Raw genomic sequence first — 15347 nt, forward strand, 5'->3', positions numbered from 1 at the left:
CTTACCCCTATTCTGCACATCTGAGAGTGAGTCTGAGGAGGAAGACACAACCCTGGTGTATCCTGGGATGGAGACAAGATTTCAGTCTCGATCAGCTGAACCAAACGAGAGTTTTCCCTCTTCCGCCCTAAACCCAATGGCGGAACTATTTAGGCCCCTTTCTGATACCCCGGTGCTGCTGATGAGACCCCCCTGTGATGATACACACAGGTTATTGGACAATGGGGACAGACAGGTAGAGGATGTCCTGGGCACCTTGGACCCTCCAGCGTTAGAACTAGGAGTGCAGGGGCCTACGCCAGTAGCCGAGGGACCCTCCAGGGAAGCCTCTCCATCCGTCACTCAAGAGGATGTTCCCCTTACTTCGGCAACAGAGATTCTCAATAGACGAGACAGGGTGATAAGACCAGTGAAACGGTTAACTTATGATGCACCTGGGGTGACTAGTGAGGAGCCAATACATTTAGCACACAGGCTTGTGGAAGCTAAAGTGGGCTTCCTGAGGCCCTTTGGAGGAAACCAATGAGTTGGTATAAAGGGAGTGTGATTTGTCGGGACGACAAAGTCTCGGCTGGGGGGAGGATGTAAGCAGTGTCAGGATGAGCTCCACCCTGACATCTGGTGGTGAGGTGTGGCAAGTTGTGGAAAAGAACTTCAGGGGCCGATCTCATTTGCATAGGCACACCCACCACGCCTAGAATGAGACCATAGCTGCCCAAATGGTCACTTTGGCTGCTGTGGGATCCCCAGTGTCTCTGTTATTGGGGCAGGAAGAATAAACTGTTATTACCCTGATTATGGGAACTGTGCTTGGAACTGTACGTGGCCTTTTGTTACGATGGAGGGATTCACCATCATCTAAGTAGCACTCGCTAGGCAAGGGTCATGGGTTCCAAAACTGTGTGAAGGGAGAGAGACTGGGGACAAGTATTAATACTTGGTGGCATGGGCCCCTTGGTGAGGGCCTTACATGCTGATTGCACTTCCTCCTCTCTCCACTGTGAAATATCAGAGCTAATTTTGATTTCATTAGAAGTCTAGTTATAGGCTGCTGAGCTCACTTTGGGCTGACAGTGCACCAGCACTGGGGCTCCCCTACTATAAGCTGAATTCACCTAAGAGCTGAAATCACTGAGTGTTGTGTTAAGTAGTGGGGGAGCCTGAAGATATATTGTGGAGCAGTTTGCGGGACGGCTGGTGAAGCAGTTCGACATGGAGCAGTGTGTGGATGGCAGGAGCTGCTTGTGGGCCGTGGAGCTGAGTGAAGGAGTTCGTGGGGCGGCTGGCGGAGCGGAGCGCAGCTGAGCGAAGGAGTTCGTGGGGCGGCTGGCGGAGCGGAGCGCAGCTGAGCGAAGGAGTTCGTGGGGCGGCTGGTGGAGCGGAGCGCAGCTGCGCGAAGGAGTTTTGTGGGGCGGCTGGCGGAGCGGAGCGCCGCTATGGAGCTATGGGGCGGTCAGCTTCAGATCACGTAAGGTGCCTCTTACCCCTGTTCCATTTCCACCCAGGTTGGGAGGTAAAGCTCCGCCGATAAACTTTCGAACTCTGGGGCTGCCCTGACCAGGGACAGAGACTTTTGGGGCATTGGACTTTTGGGGTTGCTGGACTCAAGAACCAAAGGGAAAAGGGCATGCCCCAATTTGCCTGGGGTGGGGTTGTTTTTGCTCATGGGTTGTGTTATGAATCCGGTTGGTGGTGTTTCCCCAACATAATGCCACATTGTTTCTCTCTGTTATTAAAAGACTTTTGCTACACTCAAACTATGTGCTTGCGAGAGGGGAAGTATTGCCTCTTGGAGGCGCCCAGCGGGGGTGGTATATATTTGTCCCAGGTCACTGGGTGGGGGCTCGAGCCGGTTTGCATTGTGTTATTGGAATGGAACCCCTAGATATTGAACCCGGCCCTTGTTGCTGCCAACTCTGACGGGCAGAAGGGTTACATTGTGTTGGCTGCTTTACAGTAAACCAGAGAAAACAAGTCAGGCTTATGCATAAATGGTTACCAAAATTTATTAAGCTAGATTCTAATCATGTGGTTACAAAATTGCTAGTGCCTACTTATTTAAATGTAGAGATGTTACACATACAAACAAGTTACAAAACTGAAGCCACAATCCCAAAGAAAGAAAACAAAGTATAGAGCTCTATTTCAAAATATGTGTACACTAAAGATAGGAGATCAGGTGTGGGTGCTTCTTACCCTCCTTGCATCTCTCGATTCCAGCGGTGCCAAGCCAGGATCGGTCACTCAATTCCGCGGAAAGACGAATAAGGGACAAGGCGTAGGGACCCTCTTAGCTGCAGAAGCCTTGGGAGGCTGTCACTTATCTGACCAGCAGATAGATAGTGAAAAGCACTCAAAAATCATGGTGCTGTAGGTCCCCTACTTATACCTCTGTACTCCTTTATTCTCTTTCTCCTTTCTTATGCCAAATTGAGGCTGGTCTGTCGGGGTGACGCCAGCTTTCGCAAGAGTAGTTTACACTTGCAAAGGAGAGAAACAATAAGTGTCGACTACTGGACATTTCTTTTATCAGGGTAAATATTTTCCCAACTAGGATGTTGGTGTGTGTGCATCACGCTATTTAGTTGGGGCTAAGAGCCATGTCTGTCACAGGGCCTCTGCCTGCTGTGAGCTTAATCATCGTATCTGTTCCCAGAGGCACATTGTAGCAGCACACCTGTGCTTTCACAGCTTCAAAGGCTGTGCTGGAATATATGTTAAGTGCCCTGTTCCTGCTTCCTCCTGTGTTTCCAGCAATGCTGGTCTGAGGGGGGCGGGGGGGGGGCTGGCTGTCTGGCTACAGTGATCCCACGAAGCTTGTGGTATTCAGAAACATATACATGCTGTTAGACATTTACCTTTTATTATTTTCCATTGTCTGTTTCTTTATGACAATCAATTTGTAGGGTTTTTTTTTGTGATTACTTACTATCTAATTTAATTCTATGCAGTGTTTGCACTCAGAGCACTGACATTTGGAGAATTATTTTCCACCACATAATTTCTAACGTCCTCCAATTCTTTTCTTGTCTCTTGGATCTGAGAAAATCATTACCTTTTGCCTATGGAATTCACTGTCTCTTTTCTATCAGGCTATACACTAAGACTGCAGACAATATAATATTGCTCTTTCCTTGCCCTAGTTTTAGGTGGGGGATTCATTAGCTCCTGGTTATATAACTGTTGCCACTTACAAAAAGTACTAACGCTACACTGTATGTTTTTCTCTTCCCACGCCTGTGGATCTGGGCAGACCTGGTTTTCCAGAGCTGTCAGGATTTGCGGGGACAGATTGCACATCAGATTCTAGTGAGGCTGTTGATGACTGTAAAAAGCTCCAGTTTTCTGCTGCTGATCACTCCCAGTCATTGCAGATATATAGGTAAAATTCATTAGATTCATGCAGTATATACACCTTTGATTTTAAAGTTAATTACAGTTGCAGGATATAGACAGACATAAACATACACACAGTATCTTCCTTGATTTCTTATCAACACATATGAATAGGCCTAGCCTAGGAACCTCTTTTAGTATCTCTGATGCCCAGGCACAAGTGAACTGTCCTGATTACAATTGCAATGTCTCTCAACATGCCTCTCAGGGTCACACACAGGTTACTTGACCTGCTAATTTTAACCTGCGCTGGTTTTGCTTAGCGTCAATACCTGTTCCTGCGCAAAAAGGCCTTGGGGCATGTCTACACTTGCCATTTAAAGCGGAAAATGTCCTTTTTGTGTGTGTGTGTGCAAAAACCACACTTGCCAATGACTTTTTGCAGTGAAACTCAGAAGTTTCACCTCAAAGAAAACCACCTCCACGAGAGGCGCACAGCTTTTTTTTTGCGGTGATGTGCAGACGTGTTTTTCCTCTTTACAGAGCTTTTAGCCTCTGCAGGATATCCCAGGGCACTTAGGCAATGACTCTGGCCAGCAGCTCCGCTGTTGTGATGCTAGGTAAACAGACATCCACCCTTCCCCCTATAAAGTCCCAGGGAACTTTGGAAACTCCCTTTCCTGTTTTCTTGGCAAGTGCTCACTTATCTGGCCAGGTGACAATGCTTGCTCCACGGAGCAGATGATCCCCTGCTTGGAGCAATGCTGAACTACTGCAGCTGATCAGTGTTTAGGGAGAGGAGGCTGTGCAGGGACCCAGGATGCTCCGCGATCCTCCCCTGGCCCTCTTCCCACAAGGCCCACCGTCAAAATGGACAGAGCTGCGCTGTGGGATAGCTGCCGTCATGGCACTGCTCTCTTCAGCAATGGAAGTGCTGCAAATGTAAACACTCGCCTGTGAAAGTGAGTACACAAACCAGCGCTTTTCTTTTACTAGTTCACTGTCGCCATTGAAACTGACAGCGCAAAAACTCTGCAAGTGTAGACACAGCCTTAGTCTTCACTCCAAAAAAGAGGTAGTTATCTCCACATAAGATCCTGGAGGAGACAGGGCACTGCCATTTTTACCTCATCGTAGATCGGTGAGGTCCACCCCAGGTGTGGGTATAGGTCTCCCAGGTCCCAGTTGAGCACCATCCCATGGCCACTCACCAGACTGTTGTGAGGGAACCCAGCTGATGTGTCCACTGTGTCTTAAGCTTCTGGAGCCTGAACAGAGACCATCTACCGCCCCATTTTGGGGAGTTCCCAGCATACTATCCAGGTGCAGACCCTTTGTCTGGCAACGCTCCTGAGAGTTACACCCCAATTCTAGTTGCCTAGCTCCTGGGCTCAGTGCTGACTCCTCCAGACTGACCCGTAGCTTAAACACACCCTCTCCCAGACTCCCACCAGAAGTTTTGAGCCATCTGGTTTACCTCTTCAAGGGTGCACATGGTACCATAGAGCACAGAACACAGTGAGACACTTTGCCTAGATTCTAACACCATCACCCTTTCACTTAACAGATAAAGCAGAAGAGAGTACAGATCATTTAGATCATAACAAACATCCCAAGCACAATGCCCCTCATTAGCTCACCCTTCCCTTGGGAGTCCTTGGAGGACCATCTGTGTTCAGGCACGGTCCCCTGCTTCATAGGCTCTTCCATGCTGGGTTTCTTCTCCATCATCTTGATCTGGCCCCAAATAGCTCAGCGCCTCTCTTTTTATAACCTTCTTGTCCCTGTGTCATTAGCCTCAACATGTGACCACAGACCCCTGTCAGGTGACTTAGTTGCCAAAGTGACCTCCCCCTTGATTAACCATTTCTACTGGTGGGAAGCCAGTCTGTCGTTCAGAACTATTCTATTTCAGCGGGAGAGCCCTTTAAGTCAAGAACTCTCTTTTGTTATCCATGTGCCAACACCCCACTTGAATCCTAGTTCTAGATGGAGGTTAAAAGACAGTAGAAAAGTGAAGACCAGCCTTACAATCAAAATGGAGTTTGCAGTCTCATGTGGTCATATATACAGAGTTAATCATCTCAAACAGAATTCATACACTGTACAGACAGATCCCCCAAATCATAACAATGGTGTTGATCTTGACTAGCTTCATCAAGGACTAAAAACTATCTGTGTCTTGGCTGCATGAGGATTTTACATCAAGATAGCTATCTTGACGTAAAATCACACCTCTTTTTTGCAGTGAAGCCATAGCGTTCCTGTCATCTGTCATTCTCTCTTTTTATAAGGCCTCATGTACTTCTCAGGTACAGCATGGAGAGCAGCAGGCATCCCACACTGCCTCAGTGTTCCTCAGACCTGACCTGAGGGCTCTACTCCAAAGAGGCAAGAGTATAGTTTTGTCTCCAGAGCTGTTGAATTTTTGACACCTTGTGCAGAGACCGGTGATGTAGGCATCTCTACCAGGGACTGGGCTGAGGTCACCAAACATAGGCCACTAAACAGCTGGCAGAGGGTCAGTCACTGTCAACCTGGGATGGATTCAAACCTATGAAGTGGAGGTAGAAATCTCCATAGTAACTTACTTAGCATGCAAACCTCACTTTTCGTATGTAGATCAAAATGTCTTTTGAAATGCACTATTGGTCCTCTTTACTTTTTTATTGCAGAATGTAACAGAGGGGTCTCTTGAAAAGTTTACCACCAAGGGTGGCAACAGTACCAATGTCTACCATGCTGCATACCACAGATAACCCAGCCAATCTGACTGACTACGAGTACCAATACTTAGAGGAGGAGGATTACATCCAGTTTTTGCTTTGCACAAAGGAAAATGTCAAGGCGTTTGGCAAGGTGTTCCTGCCAGTGCTCTATACAACAGTGTTTCTGCTTGGATTGCCTGGGAACTGTCTACTCTTTGCCATCTTGATCAAATATACCAAGAACAAGAAAATGACCGAGGTGTATCTGCTGAATCTGACCGTTTCAGACCTTCTTTTCGTGGTAACCCTTCCCTTCTGGGCCACGTACGCAGCGTCTCAGTGGGTGTTTGGGAATGCCTTCTGCAAGATCATAAGTGTCATCTACACCACCAACTTCTACAGTGGCATCTTCTTTGTCAGCTGCATGAGTCTGGACAAATACCTGGAGATTGTTCATGCTTGGTCCAATAAAAACTTAAGGGCCCCAAGAAAGAGCTTCCTTATCTCTTCAGTAGTGTGGGTTATTTCCATAGTGCTGTCTATTCCTGACTTTATCTTCATGCAGGTGCAGGATCTCCACAACGGGAGACGAGTTTGCCACCTCGACTATGGCCTGCACAACTCCATCTGGCAGCTTCTCTTTCAATTCCAGCAGATCCTGCTAGGCTTCTTCCTTCCATTCCTTTGCATGGTGTTCTTCTACTCCCGCGTAGCTTGTGTCCTCACTGCGTTAATGTCTCCTGGCAAGAAGAGAGCTCTCCGCCTGGTCGTTCTTTTGGTGGTAGTTTTCTTTGTGCTATGGTTCCCATACAACGTTACCCTCATTCTGCATTTGTTGCAAAACCTCCATGTGATTAAGGATTGTGAAACTAGCAAGCACTTGGACTACGCTATGCAAGTGACTGAGAGCCTTGCCTTTATTCATTGTTGCCTCAACCCCTTGCTGTATGCTTTTGTGAACAAACGGTTCAGGTTACACTTAAAGAAGATTTTTGGGGCCATATTCAGGAGGCAGGATTTCTTTGTTCTCCAGGTGTCCGAGACAAGTCGTTCTTCTAGTAGGTGCACCGACCAAGTAGAAATGACAAGCATCACGAATGTGTAATGAATATTTAGAGAATTTCATTGCTGTACATGTTTTATTATCACATATTGTACTGTTTCCGGCGTGGAACTCATTCTGGAGTGATGTATGCATAAGCGGTTGGAGCTCAGACCTGGGAATCACGAAGGACCAAGTATTAATCCCAGCTCTAGCACTGGGATCAGTTGTTTTGGGCAAATCACAACCTGCCTCTGCCTCCGTTTCCCTATCTGTGAACTCATGGGGATGGTGGTAATTTGTTGGGAGGATTTTTCTAGAATGGTGTAAATGTGGAGTAATCCCACTGAAGTTGGGAATCATTTTTGCATTTACACCGGTGTGTCTGAGAGCAGAATCTGTCCCTGTAATCAGTCACAATGAGGATATTCCAACAGAATGGAATTTGGCCGTGCAACTAGAGTTACAAAGGGATTACTCTGGATTTATACTGGTGTAACTGGCAGCTAAAATTTGCCTGATGTTTGTAAAGCACGTGGGCCCAGATCTGGACTTCCAGAGTCTTTGGGCTCCTAACTCCCATTGAAATAAATGAAAGTTAGGCACCTAAATATCTCGGAGAATCTGGGCTGTGGCGCAAACTGAGTGTGTGAGGCAGAGTGACCTCCCTCCAAGCCTGACAGGGAGGAAACACTCCACATCTCCTGACTGGGCAGAACCAAGCTAGCCCTGTCCCTGTGCTGGAAGTGGAGGGGAAGGGGCAGGACAGGAAGTATAAAAGGAAGGCCTTCCAGCTAAGTTGGACTGGAGCCAGATATCTCTACCTTGCTGTGGAACTCTGGACCAGAGACCGAGCTGTGCAGTGCCCCAGGAAGAGACCAGCTGGGGAGAGGAGTTGGTGGACAGGGGTCCCATGCATTTACCCCGAGGAGACTGAAGACCTATGGATGAAGGAGCCACACCAAGGAAGGGTGGTTGGAAATAGCTGAGGGGAACCAGACATTAGCCCAGTTATGTGGCCAGTAAATGAGTCAGCATGTTTCGGTGACTTCCCTGCTGACCCAGTGGTGGGACCACCCACCACTGTTTGGGCTCTGGGCTGGGACCTGGTGGAGTAGAGGGGCCTGGGTCCTCCTTCCCCCTGCTGCCAACCCCACCCCTGAGGTGGGGGTCTATTCACCCCAGGCCAGAAGGCCTGTGGCTCTGCCCTGCCCAGAGGAGTAGAGCCCCAGACTACTTCTGCTGTCTGCTCCAGCTTGAAGGATGTAGCTAAAGGCTGCTCTTTACTCTCCCTGGCCAGAGGGTCAAGGCAATAGATTGTAGATTGCTATCTGCCTCAGCCAGGAGGCTGGGCAATAGACTGTGTGCTGTTCTGTCCTGACCACAGGGTCAGAGCCCTAACCTTCTTAATGACTGCTCACTATGTGACATAGTGAGGCCGAGTGGGGAGGGACAACCACAGAACCACTGCACTGAGCAAACTGAGTTCTAAGTATTATCAGTGAGGGCATACACAAACACATACACACAGAGAGATCTGGATTACGTACAATTTAGATGTCAAATACAGTGAAACCTGGCGTAATGGGCTGTCCACCCCACCCCGCACAAGAGTGGAAGTGGTTAATGGAGGACAAGTGGGCCAATTAACCTAGTAGATTGAATACTGAAAGGAAAGCCCTGATTAGAGAAACAGGTTTATCTGTGAAGGAACAGGCGGGGCCTATATCAAGCCAGGTAGCTGGCTACAGATAGGCAGTGATTGCTGGGAAAGGCTGCAGTCATTCCCTGAGTGGAGGGAGGTGGGAGGCTGGCTGGCTGGCAAACCCAGAGAGGGGGGGAAGCTAGAAAAGTAGGAAGAAGCCCAGGGAAACAGCAGCAAGAGGTAGGAGTATGCAGGGACTGTGGTTGCTTGTTATAGAGTTCCTGGGCTGGAAGCCGGTGTAGAGGGTGGACCTGTGTTCCCCTCGCAGTTGCTGGGAAGTGGAAAGGGCATTGGAGATGCTAGCCAGCCAGTGGGTCTGGAAGGACTTTGAATTCCCTGGAAGGGGAGGATCTTAGTGACCCAGCCTGAGGGCCAAGCCACAAAGAGGAGACTGCAGTCCCTGGTGTGCGAGGGGCTGCAGGGCAAGATAGTACAGGAGAAGATCTTGCCAGAAGGGAAGCATAATGCAGAGCTAATTCCCAGGACAGCCAGCAGGAGGCGCCACTTGCAGTGAGTGAACCCTGTGACACCTGGTCTACTAGGCCCCTGCCTTGCTGATCACTAGGATTTCAGTTTCTCCAAATGCATCACACTCCATTATGCGGCTACTTGTAACAATAGCTAGAGAAATATCAGATGCAGTGCCTTTGGTGGCTGCTGTTGATGGATTTCATGATAAATCCTTCCCTAACCCGTACTGCACACTGACAGTGGCCCGGTGACTATGCAATCCTCTGAATCGCTCCCACACACCCCAACCTCTCTAGCTTTTTAGGAATGGAAGCTTCATGTGATTCTTAAATATGTATGTCCCTTTCAAGAGGGAGACTGAAGTCCTAAGGTAAAATCTGGTCAGCCAGCACTGCAATAAATGCTGGTTGTGGTGGGTGGCAAAACTTCAATGGGCTTCAGTGGCAGAGGCCTCTATCTTTGAGGTCAATGTCCCAAAAATCCTAAGGATGTTTTTATTATGCATCCAGTGAAAGGTGGTGAGGGTTTTGGAATCACGATAATTGCTTTATTGCCATTGGATTTACTCTAACAACGAGGAGTACTTGTGGCACCTTGGAGACTAACAAATTTATTTGGGCATAAGCTTTCGTGGGCTAAAACCCACTTCATCAGATGCACAGAGTGGAAAACACAGTAGGAAGATATATATACACATAGTACATGAAAAAGATGGGAGTTGCCTTACCAATTCTAACGAGGCAATTCAATTAAAGTAGGCTATTATCAGCATGAGGAAAACATCACTTTTGTAGTGGTAATCAGGGTGGCCCATTTCAAACAGTTGACAAAAAGGTGTGAGTAACAGTAGGGGGAAATTAGCATGGGGAAATTTGTGTTTAGTTCTTGTAGTGACCCATCCACTCCCGGTCTTTATTCAGGCCTAATTTGATGGTGTCCAGTTTGCAAATTAATTCCAGTTCTGCAGTTTCTTGTTGGAGTCTGTTTTTGAAATTTTTTTTGTGAAGAATGGCCATTTGAAAGTCTGTTATTGACTGTCCAGGGACGTTGATGTGTTCTCCTACTGGTTTTTGAATGTTACAATTCTTGATGTCTGATTTGTATCCATTTATTCTTTTGTGTAGAGACTGTCCAGTTTGGCCAATGTACATGGCAGAGGGGCATGGCTGGCACGTATCACATTGGTAGATGTGCAGGTGAATGAGCCCCTGATGGGGTGGCTAATGTGATTAGGTCCTATGATGGTGTACCCTGAATAGATATGTGGACAGAGCTGGCAGTGGGGTTTGTTGCACGGATAGGTTCCTGGGTTAGTGTTTTTGTTGTGTGGTGCGTAGTTGCTGGTGAGTATTTGCTTCAGGTTGGGGGGCTGTCTGTAAGCGAGGATTGGCCTGTCTCCCAAGCCACACCAGGAAGAGATGAAGACAAATAGCAAGCAAGGAACTCCTTAAAAGTGGAGGGAAGGAAAATAACAAACATGGACTAAACTACTTACATGAATGTTACAGTGTTTTGTTTAAGTATCAATTATTGCCCAAGCAATGCCAGGCCTTACACTCCACTTAAAGGCATGCCTCTGTTTGCCTGTAACAGTGTAACTTTGAAAAACCACGTCCGATCAATTCCAAAATGGCAGAGAATGTTCTAGACATGGGCAGGCAGCACATGCTTGAGTTTGATGGCAATCAGAAAACCAGGAAAGGGGGACACAAAGATTCCCCTGGCCTGTGGTTAGCAGCCTCAGCAGGTCAGCCACCTCTGTAATTGTCTTTAATACAAAGAAGTGGCGGATGGTGGCAATTAGCACCTTCCAGAATAATACCCCCCCCCCCGCCACACACACACACCTCAACTCTGCCCATCATCCCACGTGAGTTTGGCATGTTGAAGTCCTCAATGACTTCTCTCACGGACCAGTGCTGTAGTCATGCCAGAACGGTGTTCGCCTCGTTTTCTGGGAGCAGGAATGGTGTTCCAGTTCTTCTGACAAGTGTTAGCTTGCTGTAGAGGTGTAATGAAAGGATCCCCCCACACCCGTACCGGGAACCCCAGACTCATTAGCGAGCCACCATCTCTCCCTCTGGAGCAGGGCCGGACGTGGATCTCTTCATGAGTTCCAGCACTTCTTTCTTTAGGACTCCAGCATGGTCCCAGACTGAAAGAAAGAAAGGGTGGGGTGTGAGCTGGAAGATGGGCATGGGGGGTACACAGAATCCCTGACACAGTGGGGAAGGGATGAATAGGGGATAAAAAAAGTTCCTGGCAGCGGGTGAAGGGGGAACAGAAGACAGAGCCCCGGGCATAGGGGGAGGGGATGACTGGAGGATACACAGTCTCCAGCATGGTGGAGAATGTTGGGGGGGGGCACACAGAACCCCTGGAATGAAGGTGAGGATGGAATGGGGGCACACAAAGCTCCAGGCACCTGGTTAGGAAGGAATGTGGGGCACAGAATCCCTGGCATGGGGGTGAGCGTTGGCTGGGAGGGTCACAAAAAGACCCTGACATATGGTGAGAGGGAAATGTGGGGCACCCAGAATCCCTGGCCTGGGGGTGAGCAGGAAATGGGGGGGGGCACACAGAGCCACTGGCATAGGGATGGGACAGGGAATGGGGCATGCAGAGCCCCTGGCATGGGGAGAGGGGTGAAAATGGGGACACACAGAATCCCTGGCATGGGGATGAAGGGGAAATGGGGGCACACACAGAGCCTCTGGTATGGGGAGGAAGGGGGGCACCCAGAGTCTCTGGCATTGGGTTAGGGGAGTATGGGGGACACACAGTCCCTGGCATAGGGATGAGGGGGAAATGGGGGGGCACACAGAGCTCCTGGCATAGGGGAGAATGGGGGCACACAATCTCTGGAGTGCGGGGGAATGGGAGCACACAGTGCCCTGGGCATGGGGGTGAGAGGGGTATGGGGGGCAGACAGAGCCCCTAGTTTGGGGGAATGATGGGAGGGAATTGGGGACTCAGCGCCCATGGCATGGGAGAAGAATGTGGGTCCCTGGTTTGGGATAATGGGGGTCACACAGAGTCCTTGGCATGAGTGGAGAACTGAATGGGGAGGAGTTACACAGAGGAAGGGAGTGAGGGAGTTGCAGAGCGTCCCTACAATAGATGTGGATGGGAGTCTGGCACCCAGGGAGCCAGTGTTAGGAACAGAGGAATGCAAGGTGCCCCGGTGTGTTCAATGAACTCTGACAGAGGCAGTGAAGCGTGCGACCCTCTGCCTTACTTTGGAAATGTTCCTTTGTAACTAAGGGAGAAGGGGCGAAGTTCTTCAAAAAATGAGCATGTAGATGTTGAGAGATCAATTCTGTCATCATGGGGAATGGTGAGCTCCTGAGAAGCAAATAGCCTCGCCTGAAGGTCACATCTCGCAATAAAGGATCAGGGTCAGTCCCATTACTAACGCCAGAGAAAGGAACAGAAAATGTGATATCGCCTCTAAAAAAACACGTTCCCTTAGGTATTTGCGGAAACAGAGACTGGTCTTTGAGATAAACAGTGACCGGCCTTGACTACCAGTCGAGATCCATGTCCAAGGCCACTATGTAATTACCCATAACAAGGACACAGCCTTGGACAGAAAAACACCCACTGTTAACTATTAACTGTTTCACATTAACCGGGGCGGGGGATTGGCAGGTGCAAGGTTAGACAAGGGTGGCCTGATTTTCAAAAGGTGCTGATCACCTGCAGCTCTGATTGGACAGGTCCTAACTGAAGTCAGTCTTGAAACTAGATAATTAAAAACGAGCCAGGTGATGCCTCTTGCACATCACGGTCATGCAGAGGGGTCAAAGTATTAGCAGCTTGGTGTTGAGCTGCAGTCCAGAGATGGTTCCCCCAAAGAGAATTGGTTTTTAGTTACATTATACAGGTAAAATTAGCTACCTCCTTTAACTTTACTAAACCAGTCACATTATTCAATACCCTTAGGTAGCAACATTTAACCAATCACGCACTGGCACCTATGTTTCCTCCTCCCTGCTCAAATCTTTTTTACATTTTATCTTTCGTGCCTAAATTGTAACTTCTTTATGACCTTCTTTGTGAGTGCAGATGGTCAGCATACATTCGCTGGTCAGAGCTTAGCTTATCTATTTTACCATTTGTTGGGGTCTTTCTGTTTCCTCCTTAAACTTCCCAGCGCCTGGGTGTTTCTACTGTACAACCCGTGGTGTTATAACTCTTGTTAGGGACATATCTGAGGTAGGGGTTCCTTAGCAACAGGGGAGCATTTTTCTTAATTTTAGCGGTGAAAACCCTGGGTTTCACCCAAGGGTTAGTCGAGGCTAGTTTAGCATGGGGGTGAGTTAAGTCCCAGGCCTACAAGACAATCCCCTTGGTGCTGCAGTGCTAATCACCTCTGAAAATCAAGCTACATCTCTGTAGGCGCTCCAGTCGGTGCATGGGATAGAAACGTTGCATGAACCGTTCAACACTTACTCCTCAACTGGGCAATCTGTTAGGGAGTAGAACAGTGGAAGCTTGGTCACTGGGGCAGGGGTGATGGACTTTTCATAAAAGTGGGGGGACCATGAGCCCCCCCCCCCGTGGACCTGCTCCATCTCTCCTCTTCCCCCTGAGGCCATGCCCCCAGCCAAGCCGGAAGTCAGAGCCTGTTGGGGAGTGGGGGGGGGCCCAAGAGCACCCTCCTGGGTCTCCCACCCAGGACAAGTGGAGGGTACGTGGCTCCTTACAGCTGCCCACACAGACCCTCCATCTGCTCTGGGCAGGGAGCCCAGGGGGTGGGGACACAGGCCGGGGGCTGCTCTCTGGCCCCTTCCCCCAGGCAGGTGAAGGGTCTGCGGCTCCCCACAGCTGCCCCGGCTCCCTGAGCCGCTCTCACCGGGGCCAGGCTCCAGCTTCTGGCCTGGCTGGGAGGCGGGGCTTGGGGGGAAGAGGAGGGGCAGGGGTGGGACCCTTGGTGAAAAGTAAGTGGGCTAGGCCTGTCCACTTTCAAAAGTGGGAGGGCCATAGCCCCTTGGCTCCCCCTGTTCTTTCGCCCCTGCACTGGGGACATAATTAGATTAGACAAAGTAGTGGCAAATGTCCAGTGCTGCCCCACTGCTGGCCTTCAGGTAGGTCAGTGTGAGGATGGTGGGACACAACTTGCCACACTTATGCGTACTGCCAAACCTCATTCAGTCCTAGGGAAATCCATTTGCCCAATGAGAGGGAAGGAGAAAGTGAGCCACTCCGCTATGAGCTACTGGTTTCACTCTCTCCTAAAGTGTTTATATATCTGGAGAGGGTGGGCAGGACAGCCCAGGGAGTCTGACAACTCTGGACATAGGTCCATATTTAAAAACATAGGGGGAGATCCTCACTCCCACCCTGCCCACTTCACACTAACTAAAAGGACCAGAACAATGTAAAGGGAGTCTTAAACACTTTTTTTGGCCCAGGGAGGATTCACACAATGCAGGTAGGGTTGCCAACCTTCCAGGATTGCCCTGGGGTCTCCAAGAATCAACGATGAATCTTAGATTGTGTCATGCAATCCGTAGTACAAGTAGGGCCGTACTCTCCAGTGTGCAGTACCGGCAAGAGATTTTTAGTGGGTACAGGGTACCGGAAAGATTTGGGTCTCCCCCCTCCCCCAAGAGGGGGGTGGGGCTGCATTTTGCAGCTGGGGACGGCATTCATTCTTTGTATGGCTTTAACAGCACAATGCATATGCTAACAAACTTTAACAAAGCCCTTGTTTAAGTTTGTTAGCACATGCATTGTGCTAGTAAAATAAAGCCATATAAACAAGAGGTTAAAGTTTGTTAGCAAAGCCCTGGCTGGGATGATTTAACTGGGAATTGGTCCTGCTTCGAGCAGGGGGTTGGACTAGATGACCTTCTGGGGTCCCTTCCAACCCTGATATTCTATGATTCTATGATTCTATGTATTGTGTTGTTAAGTTGGTCAGGAGTCTTCAAGAAGGGAGGGGTGGGGGGGACGACAGAAGGTGTTTAAACAGTGTTTTTGATTCTGTTTCTCCCCATTGGTCTGAATTATCCAGGACATTCATACTGCATCACATCAAGTCCAAATCATTAGAGGAATGCCTCTGCTTACACTGACC

General features: G+C 49.0%; 1 protein-coding gene across 1 annotated transcript; it reads left to right on the top strand.

Annotated features, from left to right (window-relative positions):
- Positions 1-442: 442 nt before the first annotated feature.
- ACKR2 (atypical chemokine receptor 2) lies at positions 443-7149 on the top strand. The gene is made up of 2 exons (XM_073329596.1): positions 443-1468; positions 6012-7149. The coding sequence occupies exon 2, from the start codon at positions 6067-6069 to the stop codon at positions 7147-7149; it is 1083 nt and encodes a 360-aa protein (XP_073185697.1). The 5' UTR covers positions 443-1468; positions 6012-6066.
- The last annotated feature ends 8198 nt before the right edge of the window (positions 7150-15347 follow it).

The sequence above is a fragment of the Lepidochelys kempii genome, chromosome 2 (assembly GCF_965140265.1).
Source record: "Lepidochelys kempii isolate rLepKem1 chromosome 2, rLepKem1.hap2, whole genome shotgun sequence".
Classification (NCBI taxonomy): Eukaryota; Metazoa; Chordata; order Testudines; family Cheloniidae; genus Lepidochelys; species Lepidochelys kempii.